Raw genomic sequence first — 18,195 nt, 5'->3', positions numbered from 1 at the left:
TATAAAGCGGTTTCGTACGCATCAACTATATCAAATGTTATCTATTGAATTGGTTGTTGTCTCTCGTTAATAAACAAACGAGTCTTGACGAAGTGGAATGGAAAATTAGCAGCGTTTGGCATTGGCAGCAGCATCATCATCATCATCGGTTGCTATTCTTCAGAAATCGTTTGGTTGCGTTCAATTAAACAGTTACTCGTGCCGATTTGAATCGTTTATATGTTTGCAATAATACAATGTTCCCGATATATATTCTCTATCGAATGAGGGGAATAACGAATGCAATTGCAATCGATCGAAATGTCAAGAAACCGTTTTGCTGGTGCGCTGTTTGTAAAATAGAGTACCACTACTGATCTATAAAAGCAGTCTGTGCCTGTTTAAAGCCCATTTTTGTTGTTTATTATCCAAAAGGTACAAACGCTCTGATTGTCATTTTGCTACTCTTCATTCACCATCTGATGCAACAATCGGCTCGCGTTACCATCACCACAACAATAACGACGACAACGGCAACAATTTAACGAGAAATAACGTTGCACTTGCATGTGTAGTGCACAATTTTCATTCAAAACAAGCAACAAAGCGAGCACAAAATGAACCACACAACAAAGATCCAAATTGCAAGCGATTCGTAGAAAGCATTTGTGAATTCATTCGTTTTGTTGCCCGCTGCTGCTGCTGTTGTTGCCGATTTACCTTTCCATCTTCATTCGTTGCGCAAATTTTTTGCGCTTCGGCTGACTTGTTCACTTGTAAACACGCAACAGAGTCAAGCCGAGCTCACTTGTGTCAGTCAGCCACTTGCTGTCGGTTTGGAATTTTATTATCACACTCGCTTAACAGAACTTTGGCTTTGTGTGCGCTTGTTCGTTGGTTGTTTTTTTTTCTTGTGTCCAGTGTTCCGAACTTTTTCGACATTTAGTCACTTTTCGACACTCGACCGCATCTGACCACCCAAACAGGTGCATAGTCACGGAACATTTTTGGTGGAAGTTAAAGATTTTGAAGTGGAAATTCGGTTAAAATCTGAAAAAAAGTCGTCAAGAACTAAATAACTTGTCAAGTGGCGATGAACATTTTGAAAAACATTCGTGTGCAAATTAGCAAAACTTGTGTCTTTTCGATGATTTGAAACCAAATCAACAGCGTGATTTGAAAGTGATTGGACTAAAATCTGAAGAGTATGATGAGCTTCAACATCATCTGACTAAAATTAGCATCAAATCATGAAATTTCAAAAATAAAATTTCAAGACCATTTGGAAATCAGATCAAGACATTTCGAAACACCTCATTTGATGTAGATGTGCTGAATCGTTTGCACATTTAGTGAATTTTTAAATAATTTAACATGAGTTAAATGACGACTGAGGTGAAGAATACAGGGTTGATAAAAAGATTTAGTGAAAAATTTTGCATTTCACGACCTTTTTGGAATCGCATCGAAACCAAAAGATTGATTTAATTCGAAGAGATACAGAAAAGCTTGCATAATACGCAATAAACTATACAGTAGCTTGATTCAATGATACATCAAAGCATTGTATTGAATGGAAATGAATGCAAAACGTGAACTTTAATAAAGTGTTTCTTTCGAAATTGCTTGAAAAGTGTAGCAGATGTGAAAAATACTTGACGAGAATAAAGATTTAAAAAAAACTCAACAAAAAGACCTAAAACACGCAATCAACAATATTTAAACAACTAATTTGTGTGTTTCTCGTGTAAAAAGCCGACAAAATCATTTGGATAATCGTTTATTCATTAGAATTTAAGTGGACAGTTTTCCATTTGAACCTCAGTAGACAACCTTCCATTTCGAAAAGTCCAAAAAAAATTTCAATATAATTCTGCTTATCTGTTAATCCAGCGCTAATGATGGCCCATAAATTTTCGAGACATTTCATAAGTGGAGAAAATTTCGGTATTTTTCATTAACTCGAAAAACTCTCATTGAAAAGCCACAAAATTTGAGCCACACGTTAAAAGCGGCCTATTGTGTCACTGTTTGAGGGCAGCGTACAGTGTGTGGTCGGGAGACGAATGCGTTTGTTCTAATTTCGCATTGGTGTTGTTGTTGAGTGCAAAATAAAGTGTTTGACCCAAATACTGTATATGTTTATGGTATCAAATGAGCATTGAGCGGTCTCTGTCTTACTCTCACATACACACATTCAACGAGACGTCTCTCTCTTGTTCCGAAACCAGTTTGTTAAAGTGACGGATCGCCTTACTTAGAAAGAGAGAAAAAAAAGAAAGAAAAAAAAGTCGAACGCAGTCAACGATAGCGTATTTGAAACCAGATCTCTGCTGTCGTTTCTATCGAATGCATGCCCATTCGTATGGTCGGACAAAAGAAAAATGTGTTATCTAAATTGCCAACATTTAACATAAATCGAAATTTCAGTAAATCACCCAAAACATTTTTTTTTTGTCTCGTCAATTTGAGAACATTTTTCAAGCCGCGAGATCCAATTTTGTGATAAGCGACAAAAAGAATCAGATGAAAAGCCGAAAGATACACAAGTGAACAACAACAAAAATCACGCAAAAAATCAGTAGAAAAGAGTTTGTCGAAGAGAAAAGTGATGCCAAGAAGTGGTATCGTGCGGAGAAATCAGTGTGAAAAGCCAGTTTGGGTGGCTACTTGAATTCGAAAAGGAATGTTTGGAACGAGTGTGCGCGCAAAATGCCAGTTTTGTGATAAAAACGAACAGAAAAACAAAAAAAAATAGAAAGAAATACATGTTGGTCAATAATTTCACGCAATTCGAACGTTAAAGCGATATATTTATGTTTGTTCAAACATGATGATTAAATTATAGTATGGTTCCGACTTGTGATTTGCTGGAAGCGCAAGTGCAACAATGGACTGAAATCCGTTACTCGTTTTTTTTTCTCTCGCTACATGAAACGAAGTGCAATATTATTTTTTTTTCGTTGTTCAAAGAGAAAACCAAAGCCTCTCATGTAATCAGTCGATCAGAAACATCGAGAGAAAAATTTATGAGTTTTTTTTGTTGTTGTTGTTATGTTGTTGAATTAACACAAACAGTGTGTTTGCGTCCGAACAATGATTGGGGCTGTTTTGTGGCGATCGCACTGAACGATCCACCATTTCAAGACGGAACGAAACGAAAGAAAAACGGCAATTAATAATTTTTTTGTTTCACGTTGAAACGAACCAAAAAAAAAAACAGAATCAGACGAAAGAAAAGACGAAGACGAACCGAAGCATATCGATCGATTGAGCGCCCGCATTTTACAAACACACACACACACACGCTCAACGTACACAAACACACGGCGTCCATCATAACGTATCGGTCGAATCGGAATGGGACCGTTACAAGAGTCATTAGCAAAAGCATTGCCACCGCCGCCAATATCGAAATCTAAACGCAAGAAACCGACGAAACAGCAACAAGCAGAAGCCGCAACAACAATGCAGTGGCATGATAACATTAGTAGTTACAGGTGTTTCGAGACGATTGCAACGCCAAGCCCGATTCCAATCGCCAAAAGTGCACAAAATCAAACACTGCATCGATCCACATCGCTCGACAGTTTGGCCGATTCGGAGCCGAATCATAGTGACAATTCGAGTCAAGATAGTTGGTGTGACATTGACGACGACGACGACGAGGACGGAGGTGAAGTTGACAACGAACAATCGGACTCATTGTCACAGTGTGATTCAATTAGTGATTCAAAAGATCGGGACAGTGATTCAAACGCACAAGAGAGCATCTACGAACCGTATTTCAACGATACACCGAATAGAGACTGTAAAAAACCCATCATCACTGAACTTGTGCGGAAAAAAACGGCCGCTAGACTATGTGAAAATCGAAATTGTGCTTATCGTCAATTCGAACCGAATCATTTTATCAACGATTGTGCACCAAATACTGTTGTCACCTCGACTGCCACCGCTAGTTCTTCATCAGATTATTGTGCTTCTTCTTCTTCTACTGCCGCCGGCGCTTCGGATTTCGTTGAAGAGGGCAAGCACAAAGACAACTCACCAAATGTTCCATTCATTCTAAGCAAAACCCGTCGAACCAGTGTCGCCAGCTCCGGATCTGTCTCACGAATGGAAACAATCGTCGAAGAACCCATCGAACCGAAAATCTCCGTCAAAGAAATTCTAGCACGTTTCGAAACACTTACTTCACTTGAGGTCGGTGTAATTGTGTGTAGACACTTCTTTTTAATTGCAAATTCAATTAAAAACATTTCGATTAAGAATTTTAACGCCGATTTACCTGCTCACTTTTAACGGGTTCATTGAAAAGTTTTTATTGTTGTTGAAACCATTAACGGATTCATTAATTGGAAAATTAATTAAAAAATTGTGCATTTTGAGCAGAGATTTATCGCTTGTAATTGAAAAATCATTTTCGCGTTCGAAATGGAATTCACATGAAGCAATGAATGAAATGGAATTATAAATGACATTCAGTTAGTGCAACAGTGCATTAAGCACTTTGTTTGCTTCCGGTTTGCCAACTTTGTTTCATTCCGGCCGAAACAATGAGTCAATGACTCACGCGAATCGACATCGTTATTGATCTTGATTTTGTTTTTGTTTGGTTAAGGTTATTTTCATTGTAATTGTGGGAATTTGAAATGCAATTTTGAACGAAGCTAGATCACTCATTGAACGAAACTTTTTTTTCTAAGCCTGTTTTTATCACTTTTCGATCATTTTGCTGCTTTTTTCGCAATTGAGTGATTTTGATTGATTAATCGAAAAGTTTTGATAATTTTTCTTCATTTTTGATTCAAAAATTCCATTCATTTTCACCATGATCGATCGTTGTCTGTAATTTTTTGAATTAATTGGTTTTTTCACATTTTATAAGCCCTTTATCGGTTGATTTGGGGCGATTGCATACTTAAATACCGTAATACCATGTCCACTTTCAAGTAATTACCATGATATCTTGTTGAATTTGATCATTTTACATGGATTTTCTTGGTCAGTGATCATTGTTTTTTGATAAAAAAAAAATACAAATGTTCGATAATTCCGTGAGATATCGACGCAAACCAGATCTTCATCTAATGAATGCTCATATATTTTACACAATTTGTTAGAATCTCTGTACAAAAGCCACCAAATATGTATTGTAGGAATTCAGCCGAAAATACCGAAACTTCATACGATCTGACCATTTTTCATTATGTTTCCGGCAATCATGAAAATATTTAATGATTTTTATCTTAATTTGTACCGTTTTTATCAGTTATTTCTAAATGATCGATATTTTTAGGTCAAATCTTGATGATTTCCGTTTTTCTGTAATTTTCATACAATGGATACTTGGATATCATTCTGATTGAGAGTTTTGAATACTTTGAATTCATTCTAGAGTTTTGAATAGTCCATCAATTCATTCGGTTTCGTTCAAATAATATCCAATTCACATTCAAATTTATTCGAATTTCGAACCAAATTAATATTCAATTTCGTTCAACTGCGTTCGATTTCATAGAAATCATTTTGAAAATTGTGTGAAAAATTAGTAGGTCAAGTCCGAATTCGTATAGTTTTGTTTCAAATTGCTCAAATCGCATCGACTAATTCGTTCAATGAAGATAATTAACGGAAGAAAAATGGAGAACCACAAAATGTTTTTCTGCAGAAAGTTGAAATTCTGAATAAATTTTCGTAGAGGAATAAAATCCCTTGAATTTTCGCCCTAAATTGCAATTTTACCAATATAAAAATTAATAAACAAATCTCTTTTCTCCCCCAAATCCGAATCCATTCTAGGTTCAATCAAAGGCATCGACAATATCATCTGGAGCCCGAGCGGCTGCGCAAACATTGAATGTTCCAATCGAACGACTCGAAGCTCAAGTTCACGGCGGTGTTGTAAAATCGCCTGGGTCGCCGACAGTGAATAATAACCACCATGAGAAGAGCCATCGTCATCACAGTATCGACGAAATTATTCCCAGTCACATCGAACACAATGGCAAGCATTCATCGCAACCGCATAGCTATGTGTCACAAGAGTCACCGCACGGAAAATCCCATCATTCGCCGGCTCAATCGCCGCAACAGCATTCGATGTCGCCCGTGCAAATGCACGGTCATCACAAGAATGGCCACGAAAATGGCCAATTGCTGATGCATCCGGACGAACAGGATGATCAGCAACAATTCTCGGCATTGAGCGCGATGCAACCCACACCAATCACAAATGCCAAGTACACACTTCTTCAGTTTGCCATGCAACATTTTCGCGATGAGTAAGTAGCAAGCGCAACTGCGCTTTTTGTTTTATCTTCCAATTTCCAATTATGAATCGTTTGCCATATTTACCATTTTCCAAGTTTGGTTTCGAAATACGCTCCATTTGATAAGTCGGAAATAGAAGTTGATTAAAGTCGGAAAAAACCAAACGAATCCGATAAAATAACAGCAACCAATGTTAATATTCGATTCGAAATTTTCAACGCAATGACAAAAATTGCGAGCAATAACGAGAAAATGGCAGCGAACAAAACAAAAGTAAAAGTCACCGAAACGCAAACAAACAAAAAAAAACATTAATAATAATCGTAGAAATTGACTTAAAACAAAAACCATAATTACGATTCGAATTTCTTTTTCCCCTTCAAACCGTTGATATGTGTAATTGCCAATTTGATGGAGCTGTTTCGTTCCGAAAACGCCATTTTTCTTGTGTTTTATACGAAAAAGGAACACACGCGTCAATTTGGCGGAAGACTTACACTTTTATCCGATTGGGCTTTTTTCGTTTTGTTTTGTCACCAGACAAATATCGAGTTTTATGAGAAATTTTATGGTCTTCATCATGAGTTTTATGACAGCTTTTCAAGTTCAACGGCAGCCGGTATTCATATTCGAAATGTAACGGTTTTTTTTAGTGTTACGAGTAAAATCACGACTTTTTTTGGCTTGAATTCAATCAGATGTCTCTTAAAACAGTGCAGATTTTCAATGCAACTTCCTCACAAAAATCACAATCGCTCGGGTCTAGTTCAAAATCACAAACACGTTAAAAAAATTCAATTATCACCATATGAAATACTGCGACTGCACATATTTTTAGTCTGAAAATCGATGAGCTCGAGTGATTTCCTCACCGAATCATGAAATGAAATTAACTCGCTCAGTTCAATTATTGCCAGTCAGTGAAGCAGCTATAAACGATCAAAAACAAAACGAATTCCCAGCCATGAAGACATTATTGCGCTCGTTTTCCGTTGTTTTCTGCGAGTTTCTCTGAACGCTTGCTGGTACACAATGAAATGGCAATTAATTTCTTTCATTTTTTTCTTTTGGTCTGGGTGTGTGTGTGTTCACGATTGTATGTGTTTTCGGGGTAAACAAAACAACAAGCGGATGAACATGACAAGCGAAAGAGAACAATGCGTGAAAACCGCCCGATGAAATAAATAATAATCCGAATAGCGGAAATTCAACGTCTTTTTGTAATGCGATTTACATAATCGTGTATTTTGCTCTGTTTCTTTTTTTTTGCATATACATTTTTGTTTTTCGTTCATCAGAAAGGTGCGATATTTAAACGGCATTTGATCAGAAAACAACTACTCTGAATTTTATCGCCTCTCTTCTTCTTCTTCTTCTTCTTCTTCTTGGTTTCTTTTTTCAATCGATGATTTAATTACTGTTTTCGTTGTGAAAATGGATAATTTTATAGGTTGCGCAACACAAATTACCAACACTTTATCAAGCCCCTCTCATACACCAATTGGATGCAATGTGTTACATCTTCCTCTATTTTAATCCAAACGCTTCTTCTCATTCAATTAAACTCAATGAGATAGGGCTATTTAAATGTATTGTCTGGCGCTTTTTTTATATTCATTGGCTCATTATTTATCGATACGAAATGCAAACAAATCAGATTCAATTGAAATGTACACCCGTGGAAATTTATTACGTGATTGATTTTACGCCGAATGATTTATTACCAACTCACATTCAATTCATTCAGTACTCGCTTAAGTCCAATGACTGGAAAAAAAATCGAGTACACACACAAGTATTATGTGTCGCTGAACACACATACATAATTCTGTTAATCTTTCAACCATGGGAAAAAAATATGACGAAACAATAGAAAAATAGCCCATTCAGATAAAAATGCAAATGGGAAAATGTGTCGAAACTGATTTAATCGACAGATAATAATTAGTATTACGAGAAGAAAGAACAGATGCATCTGTAAAGCATGCTTTACGGAAATTTATTCAAATCGAGGCTTTTTCCGATACTTCAACCAAAAGTACACTGAAAACTGATTAAGTCATTGATAACACAGTAGAAATCATTTTTATTCTATTGAGATCAGCATAAAAACCAAAAATTTGTCATAAAAACCTGAAAAAATAGATAAAAGCTCAAAAAGAGCAAAAAAAATCATGAAATTAATTACGATACAACTGAAAAATAAATCAAAGAAATCTTTAAGAAAGAAAAATCGATAAAAATGAAGCGAGAAATGAACAAATTCCCATTAAAATAACAAAAAACTCAATCAGCACGGCTAAGAAAATGCTATTCTTCTCACTATTTTAATTTAATCGTCAAAAAAACGCCAGAAAAATCCCCGATTTCATTCGATCATTTTTCCACCGAAAACCCGCATAAAATATGGAGAAATTTCTTCGGCTCTTTGAACAAAAACCTCATGCTATTCAATTGTGTGACAATTTGTCACTGACAAATGTGCTACATTTGGATTGGAAATCGAATCAATCTACGGATCTTTTTTTATTGGGCCCTACGGATCTGTTTTTATCGAGTTTTATTTGCGTGAAATGTTAACTCAACAGGACAGCATAAATCCATTAGACGCAATAAACTGCCCATTCGAGCATAATTTAGAGTTCAATCAAAATGGTAAATGCCTGTTCCAAAGGCGGTCTATGATAGGCCTGAAGATGATTGAAGTGATTGATCATTGCATGCTCGTTACAAAGTGTAAACAAACGGAGCGCACAAACGTTCGGTCGCAAGCATAGTAGAGAAAATTAGTATGTGCAGCGAAGCGAGACGAGCGAGAAATGCACATTGATTAAAAAAAAAAGGTATTAAGACATTGGTTAGCACGCACTGCGTCGCCGTCGTCGTCGTACAATGGGCTCTCTTTTGTTTGTTTCTTTTGTGGCTTTCTTCGAGCAATGTCGTTACCATTTTTATGAATGGTTGAATATTCAAACAACAAGTCAATTCAGATCAGTGAAGAAGCAATTTTTTTTCATTTTTGGGCGAACAGGTATTCCATTGTTTTATCGGGATACAAAAAAAAGGTGTCCAAGATGCTATAAATCAGCTATTAGACTCTTGTCGATTCAAAAGATTGCTGCCGATCACAGTTCAGTTTCCAATACTAAAACAAGAAATAAAATTTAATGCGTATCTCTTACGCCACGGTAAATTGTTGTGGCTTCAGCGAAATTTGCATACGAATTCTATGCTTTACACACCCAACTGCGCCTCATTGCCATGACAATCTGAATAATTTTTTCATTCATTTGAATTTGCATGCCATTCAACGAAGAGGTGCTGGTCAATGCGATTCGGATGCATTGTCTCGTCACAATTTTGTTTGTTTGTGTTTAGCAAGTGAAAATTAAATTCAGGTTAATATCTCGCTTCATGGCCAAAATTCACACTTTTCACTCTTGGCTCAAACAACCGTTTATCTGGGATCATGCCCCATTGTCCGTACTCATAATAACAATACAAAAATCCATATATGACACCTTTGTTCGACTTCATTCACGAAAATTAAGTAATAAACCCAATCTGAAGACGATCCATTGAGGTGGCTGCATTTTCGGTGGAAGTGGAAGTTTGAAACACATGAAAATCGACCGCAAAAACGAACTCAGTCGATGTTTTGCATTCACTCTCGTCGAAGCGCCCCGAGCATGCTATTTTTCGGCGCAAGAAAAGTGAAAACTGACGAACGTTTTACTCGGACCCATCCGAGAGTTTGTGTTTAGAGTATTTTTGGACGTTTTTCAAGATAAAGTGATGATCGTTTGTTTGGCGATTTGAAGAATTGATTTTATAAAAATTTGAACATGATTTCGAGGATTAGGCTTGAAGAAAATCCATGAAAATGGAAGAAAACCGAACAGATTCTAAGGAAATTCAAACTAAAACCAAATACACTAAACAAATCTTCCGAAAACGTTTCAATAGCCAAAAAATTCAATGAGTAAAAAAGTTAAAAACCGTCAAAAACCATTGAAATTTGTGAAATTTGGAAGAAAAAATCAAAATTTCCAAGGAAAAAGTCGAATGAATTTTTGGGAAGTGATCGAATTCAAAATATGATGAATTTTGAAAACATCTGAAAAGAACTGAACAATACCGACGAAATTGCTGGATTTAAATTGGATTTAATGTTGTGAAACAGTGCAAAGCAATTAACGATGTGCTATTCATAGTTTAAAATTTGGACATTCATTTGTGATATATTTCTATGTTTTATTTGCTTTTGTTGTGATATGAATGTTTTAAATCAGAGAAATTTGTCGACGAGATAGAAAATGCCATTGTAAAAATGATCGATGTTGAGCATCGAATAGAAAATGCTTTTGAAAGGTAGACATTTTGTGGTAAAAATCAGAGAGTGCATATTGACTGCTGAGCAGGCTTGAGCTGAATTTGCTGACTTAGGTGCCTTAAGCGGTATTTTACCGTACTTACGGTGCAGAATTGTCATTGCGTCATTGCTACCTGACGCACACCACGATGTAATGGATAAACAACATAGGTGACAGCTGGCAATGACAATTTTGATCGTAAGTGCGGTAAAATTCCGCTTCAGGTGCCTGAGTCAGCAAATTCAGCTCAGCTCAGAGCTGGAATCCTAAGTCATTCCACCAAAATCGTTCGGAATTATTTTTTTCGTACGTAAGACTATATTGGAGAGAAAGAGAGAAATTCCACTATTTTTCAGCGTGCAACCGGAATTATTCCGATAACTCAAGGAAGAGTGGATTGTGCTGAAAAATAGTGGAATCTCTCTCTTTCACTCCAATATGGTCTTACGTACGAAAAAAATAATTTCGAACGATTTTGGTGGAATGACTTAGAATTCCAGTTAAAAAATTAAAATGGATCACTAAAAATTAGGACAATAGAGTGTCTTAAAATGAGACTTTGTAGGATTTCTAGGAAATTGTCATTTTTTTCACCGTCAAAGTGACAAATGGTTAGCTCGGGAGCTTTTGGAGGCCAAAAAATTGGCGGTCCTCATACATAAAATCAACGGGGGTATGGATTGTGGAAGCTAAACATACTGTGGAAGTCGGCACGAAACGAATGTTTCTTTTTATGCCCTATTGAAAGCACATTGTTCAATTTCCGCTTAAACATTGCCAATTCCGTGCTTTGGTTTTTAAAATCGGCCCACGTTGCTACAAATGAAAGTGAACAAGTTTTCATTGTTATAGAAAAGGGAGAAATTTATCTCAAAATAAACTTCTTGGAAATAATTTCCAATAGCTATATTCCTTACAATTGTAACAGGCGAAGGGTTGTAACAGTGATATGATCGGCACATGAGCACCATCTCTACTGATTGCCATTATTGCAATGTAAACGAATAGAATGTCTACTTCTTCTTCTTTTTCTCAATATCAATTGCATACGACTTATGGTAACTCTCCGTAATCATTAGAGGTGGCGCTACTTATGCGCATCAATTAGTTTGGTTTACCCCCCATTACGACGATGTCGTCGTAATTTTGAGTATGCATCCCATCAATTGACTTTTGCATTGGCTCTTATGTACTATGCGTGCCTTTTGGTAACAGGAGAACTCCCACCATTTCTGAAATTTCACACTTAAAACAGCAACCTTTGATTTCCATGCAAGAGTTCAAATGCATTAATAAACTAGTTTCATTTCATATCGATAAAGTAGCTTGCACACATGAGTTATTTTGCTAAGGTCATAATTTAATGAAATTCATCGGATTTATTGTGAGAAGTCCATTTTATAAACAAAGTGGCGGAGAAAACTGTCCAAATCGATTCAATTCAAACTTTTTCGAACAAAATGTCACCATTAAAAAAGTAAAATAAATAAAAGAGAAGATACCAACATTAATAGTTATTTCATTAATCTGGTTCATTTGCGAAGTTTTATGACCGAAAACGAAGTGAGAGATAGACAATACCATATCAACTTGATTCATAAAATTTCACCATGCCAATGAGTTTATCGTATAGAAAAACCAGTTTCAAATTGTGTGCATAATGCATAGTGTTTAAATTACCTCATCACATGTTACTCTACGGTTTCACGTAACTGTAAATAAGTAACAAATGACACGCTTTTTTGAAGAACCCACGGTCAACGTTCATTGAAGAAATAGCAAACGCCACAAAATCATTTGGCGAGCGCTTCAATGACACAGCACAAATTAATTACTAATATGAACAGTGAGCACACATGGGGACGTTGCATCATTTTGCCTAGAAATTTGGGACACATGTTCATTTGCTGAAAATTTCAGCCTGAAATAGAGAAATCCCATCATGAAATCCAATATATAAGCTCTTTTTATCTGAATGGCAGACCAATTTTGTTAATAATTTTTCGTTTTTAATTCGTTATTCGTTTCATTAATTTTGTGGATTTTTGTTTTTACAGCAATCAAGTGATCGAAGACCATGAATTGAATGGCCGTGCCAAGAAGCGTTCGACCTCATCGCGGCCGCATGGTGACTTAGTGAAATGGCAAGGAAGTCCAATTCGTAGCCCATTGCTACGCTTACCAGTGGAACTATCACCATTGGCCATCGAATGTTTCGAATGCATTCTTCGGTATTGCGGAGATTTACCACCCGATCCAGAGCTCACCGAAGTCAAATGCGTCTATACGATTTTAATGGTGAGTGTTGAGATTCATTTTCGAGTTTTTTTCCCATTTCGTTCAGATTAATTTACGTTTTATTTTAATAGTTTCTGCAATTATTAACTGAATTGCTTGAAATCAATTCATTTTTGACAAAGGACCGTCTATTAGACTTGATAAATAAATATGAGTTAATTATTTCTACCATTTTACATCAAAAATGCTTAATTTTAATTGATTTCTTCCAAACAGCACTGTCACAAACATCTAACACTTCGCGACGAAGTCTACTGTCAATTGATGAAACAAACAACAGGAAATCGTTCAGCAAATCCAGATTCATGTCAACGAGCCTGGCGTCTATTGAGCATTTTGGCCGCATATTTCAGTTGCTCCGATGCATTGAAACCATATTTGATGGAACATTTAACAGCTGCTGCTTCAGATCGTCGCCGAGCTGCCCATGGAACTGCAGGAGTGTGTTTGTCCAATCTACGTAAAACAGCTCGATGTGGCGGTCGTAAGAATGTGCCCAGTGTTGAGGAAGTTACAGCTGTTAGCGCAGGACGGTAAGGAAAATCGATCAAATCATTTTTGCAATTTTAAGCATTTTCTCGCAAAAAAGAGTTTTCATTCCGAATTTTTTCATCTAAACTTCAATTTTAGTTCAAATTTGATAGCAAATTCCATTTTCAACAAACAAAAATCTTCGTCCACAAAACTAAACTTTCTTCCTTATAAATTTTCAGATCGGCCCGTCGTCAAATTTACCGTTTGCCTGGTGGTGCTGAGCGTGTTGTAAATACTCGTGGTTCAACGGTGGTAGCTGATGTAATCGCTGAACTGTGTGGTTTACTTGGAATTGATTCGCCAATTGAGCAGCAGGAGTTCTCATTGTATTGCATTGTACAAGGGGATGCTTTCACAATGCCATTGGCAGCAGATGAATACATTTTGGATGTAACCACTGAGCTCCTTAAATCTGGTCAACCATTCTATTTGATATTCTGTCGTTCAGTTTGGCATTTCCCATTGAAACGCGATCCAATGCCAACACTTTTGTATGTTGAGGTGTTGTTCAACCAAGTCGCCCCAGACTATCTAGAAGGTTTACTGCTTGAGTTGCCCGGCGGTGGTGCACCATCTCCAGATGTCGTTCGCGATATGGCTCGTATTGCAGTGCTGTTGCATCGTGCCGCTGATTTGAATCATGTTCCAGCAATGAAAGAAATCAAATTCCTATTGCCCAAACCCGCCCTAGGCATACGCGAACTGAGACCAGCTCAATGGGTAGCACTCGTTCAATCCGCTTGGCCATCGGTGGCTGGACTGGAACCCGTTCAAGTTAAAGCACAATTTTTAGCCGTTCTCGCTGAATGGCCGCTGTTTGGCAGTAGCTTCTTTGCCGTGCGCAAAGTATGGGCTGAAGATGGTTTGGCCGATGATTCTAGTCCAATTTGGAAGGAGATCATTTTAGCATTGAATCGACGCGGTGTCTTGTTCCTCGATCCAAATACACACGAAACACTACGACATTGGCCATTCATGGAAGTCATTTCAACGAGAAAGGTATGAATCGAAATAGATTTTTTATTTGAACAAAAGAAAAACATAATTTTTTGAAAGAAAAACTTTTTATTAATAAGAAGAAAAAAAATTCAAAATTAAATCGATTGAAAGACATTTTCAATTGTATATATAGTTCATGGTTTTATTAATTTCATTTTTTTCCAAATCAATGTGCTCATTTCATTCATTTTTTTTTTTGAATTACAACAGGTTCGTTCCGACGATGGTGCATTATACTTGGATATGAAAATGGGCAATTTGATGCAGCAGCGAGTGATTCGTGTACAAACCGAGCAAGCGCACGAGATATCGCGTTTAATCCGTCAATACATCACAATGGCACAAATGAGCCGACCAGATCGACGCGAATGAATGCACAGTGCACACACATTAAAACGCGAAGACAAAAAAATAAAAATACATCGAGAGTAAATGAAGATTCGCATGTCTTCCATCAATTTATCGTCTAAGTCTATTTGAAATTTGTATAAATTATCGGGTTTAAATGACGTTATAATTATTTAATACTTTTTTTCCATCTACTTATTCAATACAAGATTAAAAAAATAAACAATTCACTGAAATATGTAAGGTAAACGCAAAAAAAAATGAAATATATACTCGATTTGCTATTGAATACTTAACCAAACCTCAAACACGAGGCAATTCTTATACACTAAGAAATTCCCCGCAATTTTCGATTCAACACATTTTATTTTTAATCAAATTTTTGTGAAAATTCTCACAAATTGATGACGTTTTTTTCCAGAATTAAATGTATTAATGCAAATCTAACATCAGTTTTCTAAGCTATATAAATGTATATTTCTATTATTGTAAAATTTTCGCAAATCAATTCATTTATTTACGAAATAAAATGGAATATTATTTAAAAATTATTGACAGTTTTTATTGAAAGAAATCCAAAAGTTTTCTTCTGAGTGTAGAAAAGCATTTCTGAGTGCAATAAAAATAGATGTTTCCTACGAATACATTCAAAACTAAAAGCGTAAGAATATTACGAAAGACGATTGTGTGGGTCAAAATCGAACACTTTTTCACACTGTCCAATCACTGACAGTTTCCATCCACATTTTCGAATTTTCTCATAATTGCATCAATTTTTCGGGTCTTCTGGATTCCAAAATACGCAAAACTTTCTTGTTTTCAATGAAGTTATTGCCAACTCGGTACATTTGCCATATCCAATTCGTCATAGTTGATGGTATTTCCTTTAAAAGTGAACCAATTTGAAGTAAAGTGGTATAAATTTCGCTAAATTTATTAAGAATTCCTTGAATTTTCGAATTATCATTCTGAGCACAGTCAAAGTAGCGTTTAATTTTTTTCGTTTTTTCATCACCACACGATATGATGCTTCTAGACCAAAACGATCGTAATGAATTAGACCGAGAGTAGCAACCAAAGTTTTTGCATCGAATTTTAATATTTTCAACAATTCGAGAAAAATTATTTGTATAAAAAATTCCATCGAATGAGTGTTTAGCATGCATTGTTTCACTTCTCCGAAAGAGGTACGTTTGACTTAATTCTCTCCATATCTGAATGATCATTACAATTTCTTTTATCGCTAACCAATCAAACAATTCGTGAAAATATTCAGTGTTGACTTTGAAAATCATCGGCACTAGTTCGTTACTTGAAGCCACCACTAACGATACTCCTTTCGACAATCGCAGTAAAGATAAACATTTATTGACGTAACCAATTAATTTTATATTGACAAAGAAAACAAACGACAGAAACAAATTTTTCACGTTTCGAATTGGTGGAATGCAACAAATTGCAAAAAATAAACAAATTACAAAACACTTGAAAATGTGCCGCTTGGAAATTGGCAGATGCTTAAGAAATGTTAACAAAAACATGTTTGATTTTTGTGTGTTTTTTGTTTACTGTTAATTTACTGGTAATTTGATTTGCTGTGAGCAGATCCCTCCTAAAATAATACTAATTACCAAATGGTACAATTGTCGTTGTCAAAGTGACACCTTTGAAAATGAATAATTTGAACTACATGTCATTTAGCAAATTGACTTGCATCGACCGAACAACTTCATGGCATTTATTTACATGCTCCAGTCATTAGGATCTCAAGCACTTCAAAGTGCTTATCGTCTTATTTTACTTATCCTACCGTTGGTTATTATGTTATTCGAACACCTTATAATATGCTTTGTTCGGAACATGGAATGAACAAATTGTTCCCTTTTCTTGGCATATTTTTCAAAAATTCTGTTCATTTGTTACACTAACAACCTTCGTTCGTAATAAAAATTACATAAAATAATATGTTAATTTTGTCTTAATATCAATGAGTTTGTCCTTGACCGCATAGCCTCTGTTAAGTGTTCTCCAAGCATAGATCGATTTATCGGATCGTTCATTGGTCAAAATATCGTTTCCGTGCATTTTCCCGAAATCCTCGGTCGGTACCAATTTTTGCCTTCGGATCCCTTGGTTGTTGGACGGTTCTGTGGTTTTTCGCCATTTGCCGCCGATTGGCACTTGCCACCCCGGCAGCCGTCGCCTCCTTTGCACCTCTGTTCTGCGTTACGCCCCGTTTTTCGCACCCGCATACTCATGTGAGTTTGCGAAAATCGGCGGATGACTAACACATCGGTCAATAAGTCCCGAGCCTAACCACCAAGTGGCAACACTAATGTCAAACCCATATCATTTTCGAAAACTACAACCTTTTTTAGGAATCCAGTCAAAATTTGAGCCAAATCCGACCATCAGTTTGCTAGTTACAGCTATACGAGAGAAAGACTCCCGAAAATGCTTCAATTTTGCCGTTAAAACGGTATAACTTTCTTCTGATGCATTGTATTCAAGTATATTCATGTGGAGAGTTCAGAGAATGACCAGACCTAAAAAATACAATGGTTAGTGAAGCAGTTTGAAACCAATTTCGTTCAATTATATCACCATATAAACAGTTCTTTGACCTGGATGAAACTCGCATTTGAACAACATAGTTTTCTTCGCCAAATTTGCTATGTTTTATCAAGATTTGACATTCGGATAGGTCTAAAATGATGCATAAGTGACTTTTCATGTTGTTTTATATCTTTCCCACTGGTTCGCGAATATTTTTCTATACCTAAATCCACTAATAATGCCCGAACTCATATTTTGCGACCTTGGTCGCTACAAACCGTTTTTGGCGATTTCTACCCGCAATTTATAGATCGAATCTATTCAAATGAACTCAAAATACATTAATTCTAATATATAAAGGCAAAACCCTATTCAAATTTTACTTATACAGCTCCAAACGGGCTTCGAATCCCCAAAAAACTGTTCTATCTACTCCATATCCAAAAACGCGGCAAGGCTTTTTCGATTGAGTATTTCATATGCATATATCCATGCAAAGTTGTAACTATAGCTTGAGTTAGTTGCCCTATGGCCTTAGCAAATCTATGAACTATCACATTTGAGAATTCCGATATCACTTAACGGATTTTGGCAATGATTTCTTCCAAAACCACATATTTTGAACAATTTGGAGGCTTATCGACAAAATCGCTCTTATGGCTATGCATAAATTCAATTCTTCCATATCTAATGATTGATTTCGAAAGCCTAAGGATGCCATAAACTAATCATAGTATGGGTTTGGTACTCCTGCTCGTTTTTCTTCTGGAATACATGTGTCAAATCGAGAGGAGAAATGCAGTTTTTCCATGATTTTGGAAAATTGGAAAAT

At 36.2% G+C, this 18,195-nt stretch overlaps 1 protein-coding gene across 3 annotated transcripts in view; it reads left to right on the top strand.

Annotated features, from left to right (window-relative positions):
* The window catches only part of LOC129579561 (unconventional myosin-XV), a 47,252-nt gene extending 31,897 nt beyond the window's left edge, over nucleotides 1–15,355 (top strand). For all 3 annotated transcript variants that reach the window (XM_055469712.1, XM_055469710.1, XM_055469711.1), the window contains 5 exons: nucleotides 5,785–6,266; nucleotides 12,686–12,926; nucleotides 13,143–13,459; nucleotides 13,640–14,459; nucleotides 14,670–15,355. In XM_055469712.1, the coding sequence (XP_055325687.1) occupies nucleotides 5,785–6,266; nucleotides 12,686–12,926; nucleotides 13,143–13,459; nucleotides 13,640–14,459; nucleotides 14,670–14,831 (2,022 nt within the window). In that variant the 3' untranslated portion in view covers nucleotides 14,832–15,355. The remainder of the gene's footprint in view (nucleotides 1–5,784; nucleotides 6,267–12,685; nucleotides 12,927–13,142; nucleotides 13,460–13,639; nucleotides 14,460–14,669) is intronic.
* Nucleotides 15,356–18,195: the final 2,840 nt, after the last annotated feature.

Source organism: Sitodiplosis mosellana, unplaced genomic scaffold (genome assembly GCF_009176505.1).
Source record: "Sitodiplosis mosellana isolate CC-2019 unplaced genomic scaffold, AAFC_SMos_1.0 Smas_scaffold_6242, whole genome shotgun sequence".
Lineage (NCBI taxonomy): Eukaryota > Metazoa > Arthropoda > Insecta > Diptera > Cecidomyiidae > Sitodiplosis > Sitodiplosis mosellana.
Note: the sequence above shows the minus strand (reverse complement) of the source record. Positions and strands in the feature narration are given on the sequence as shown.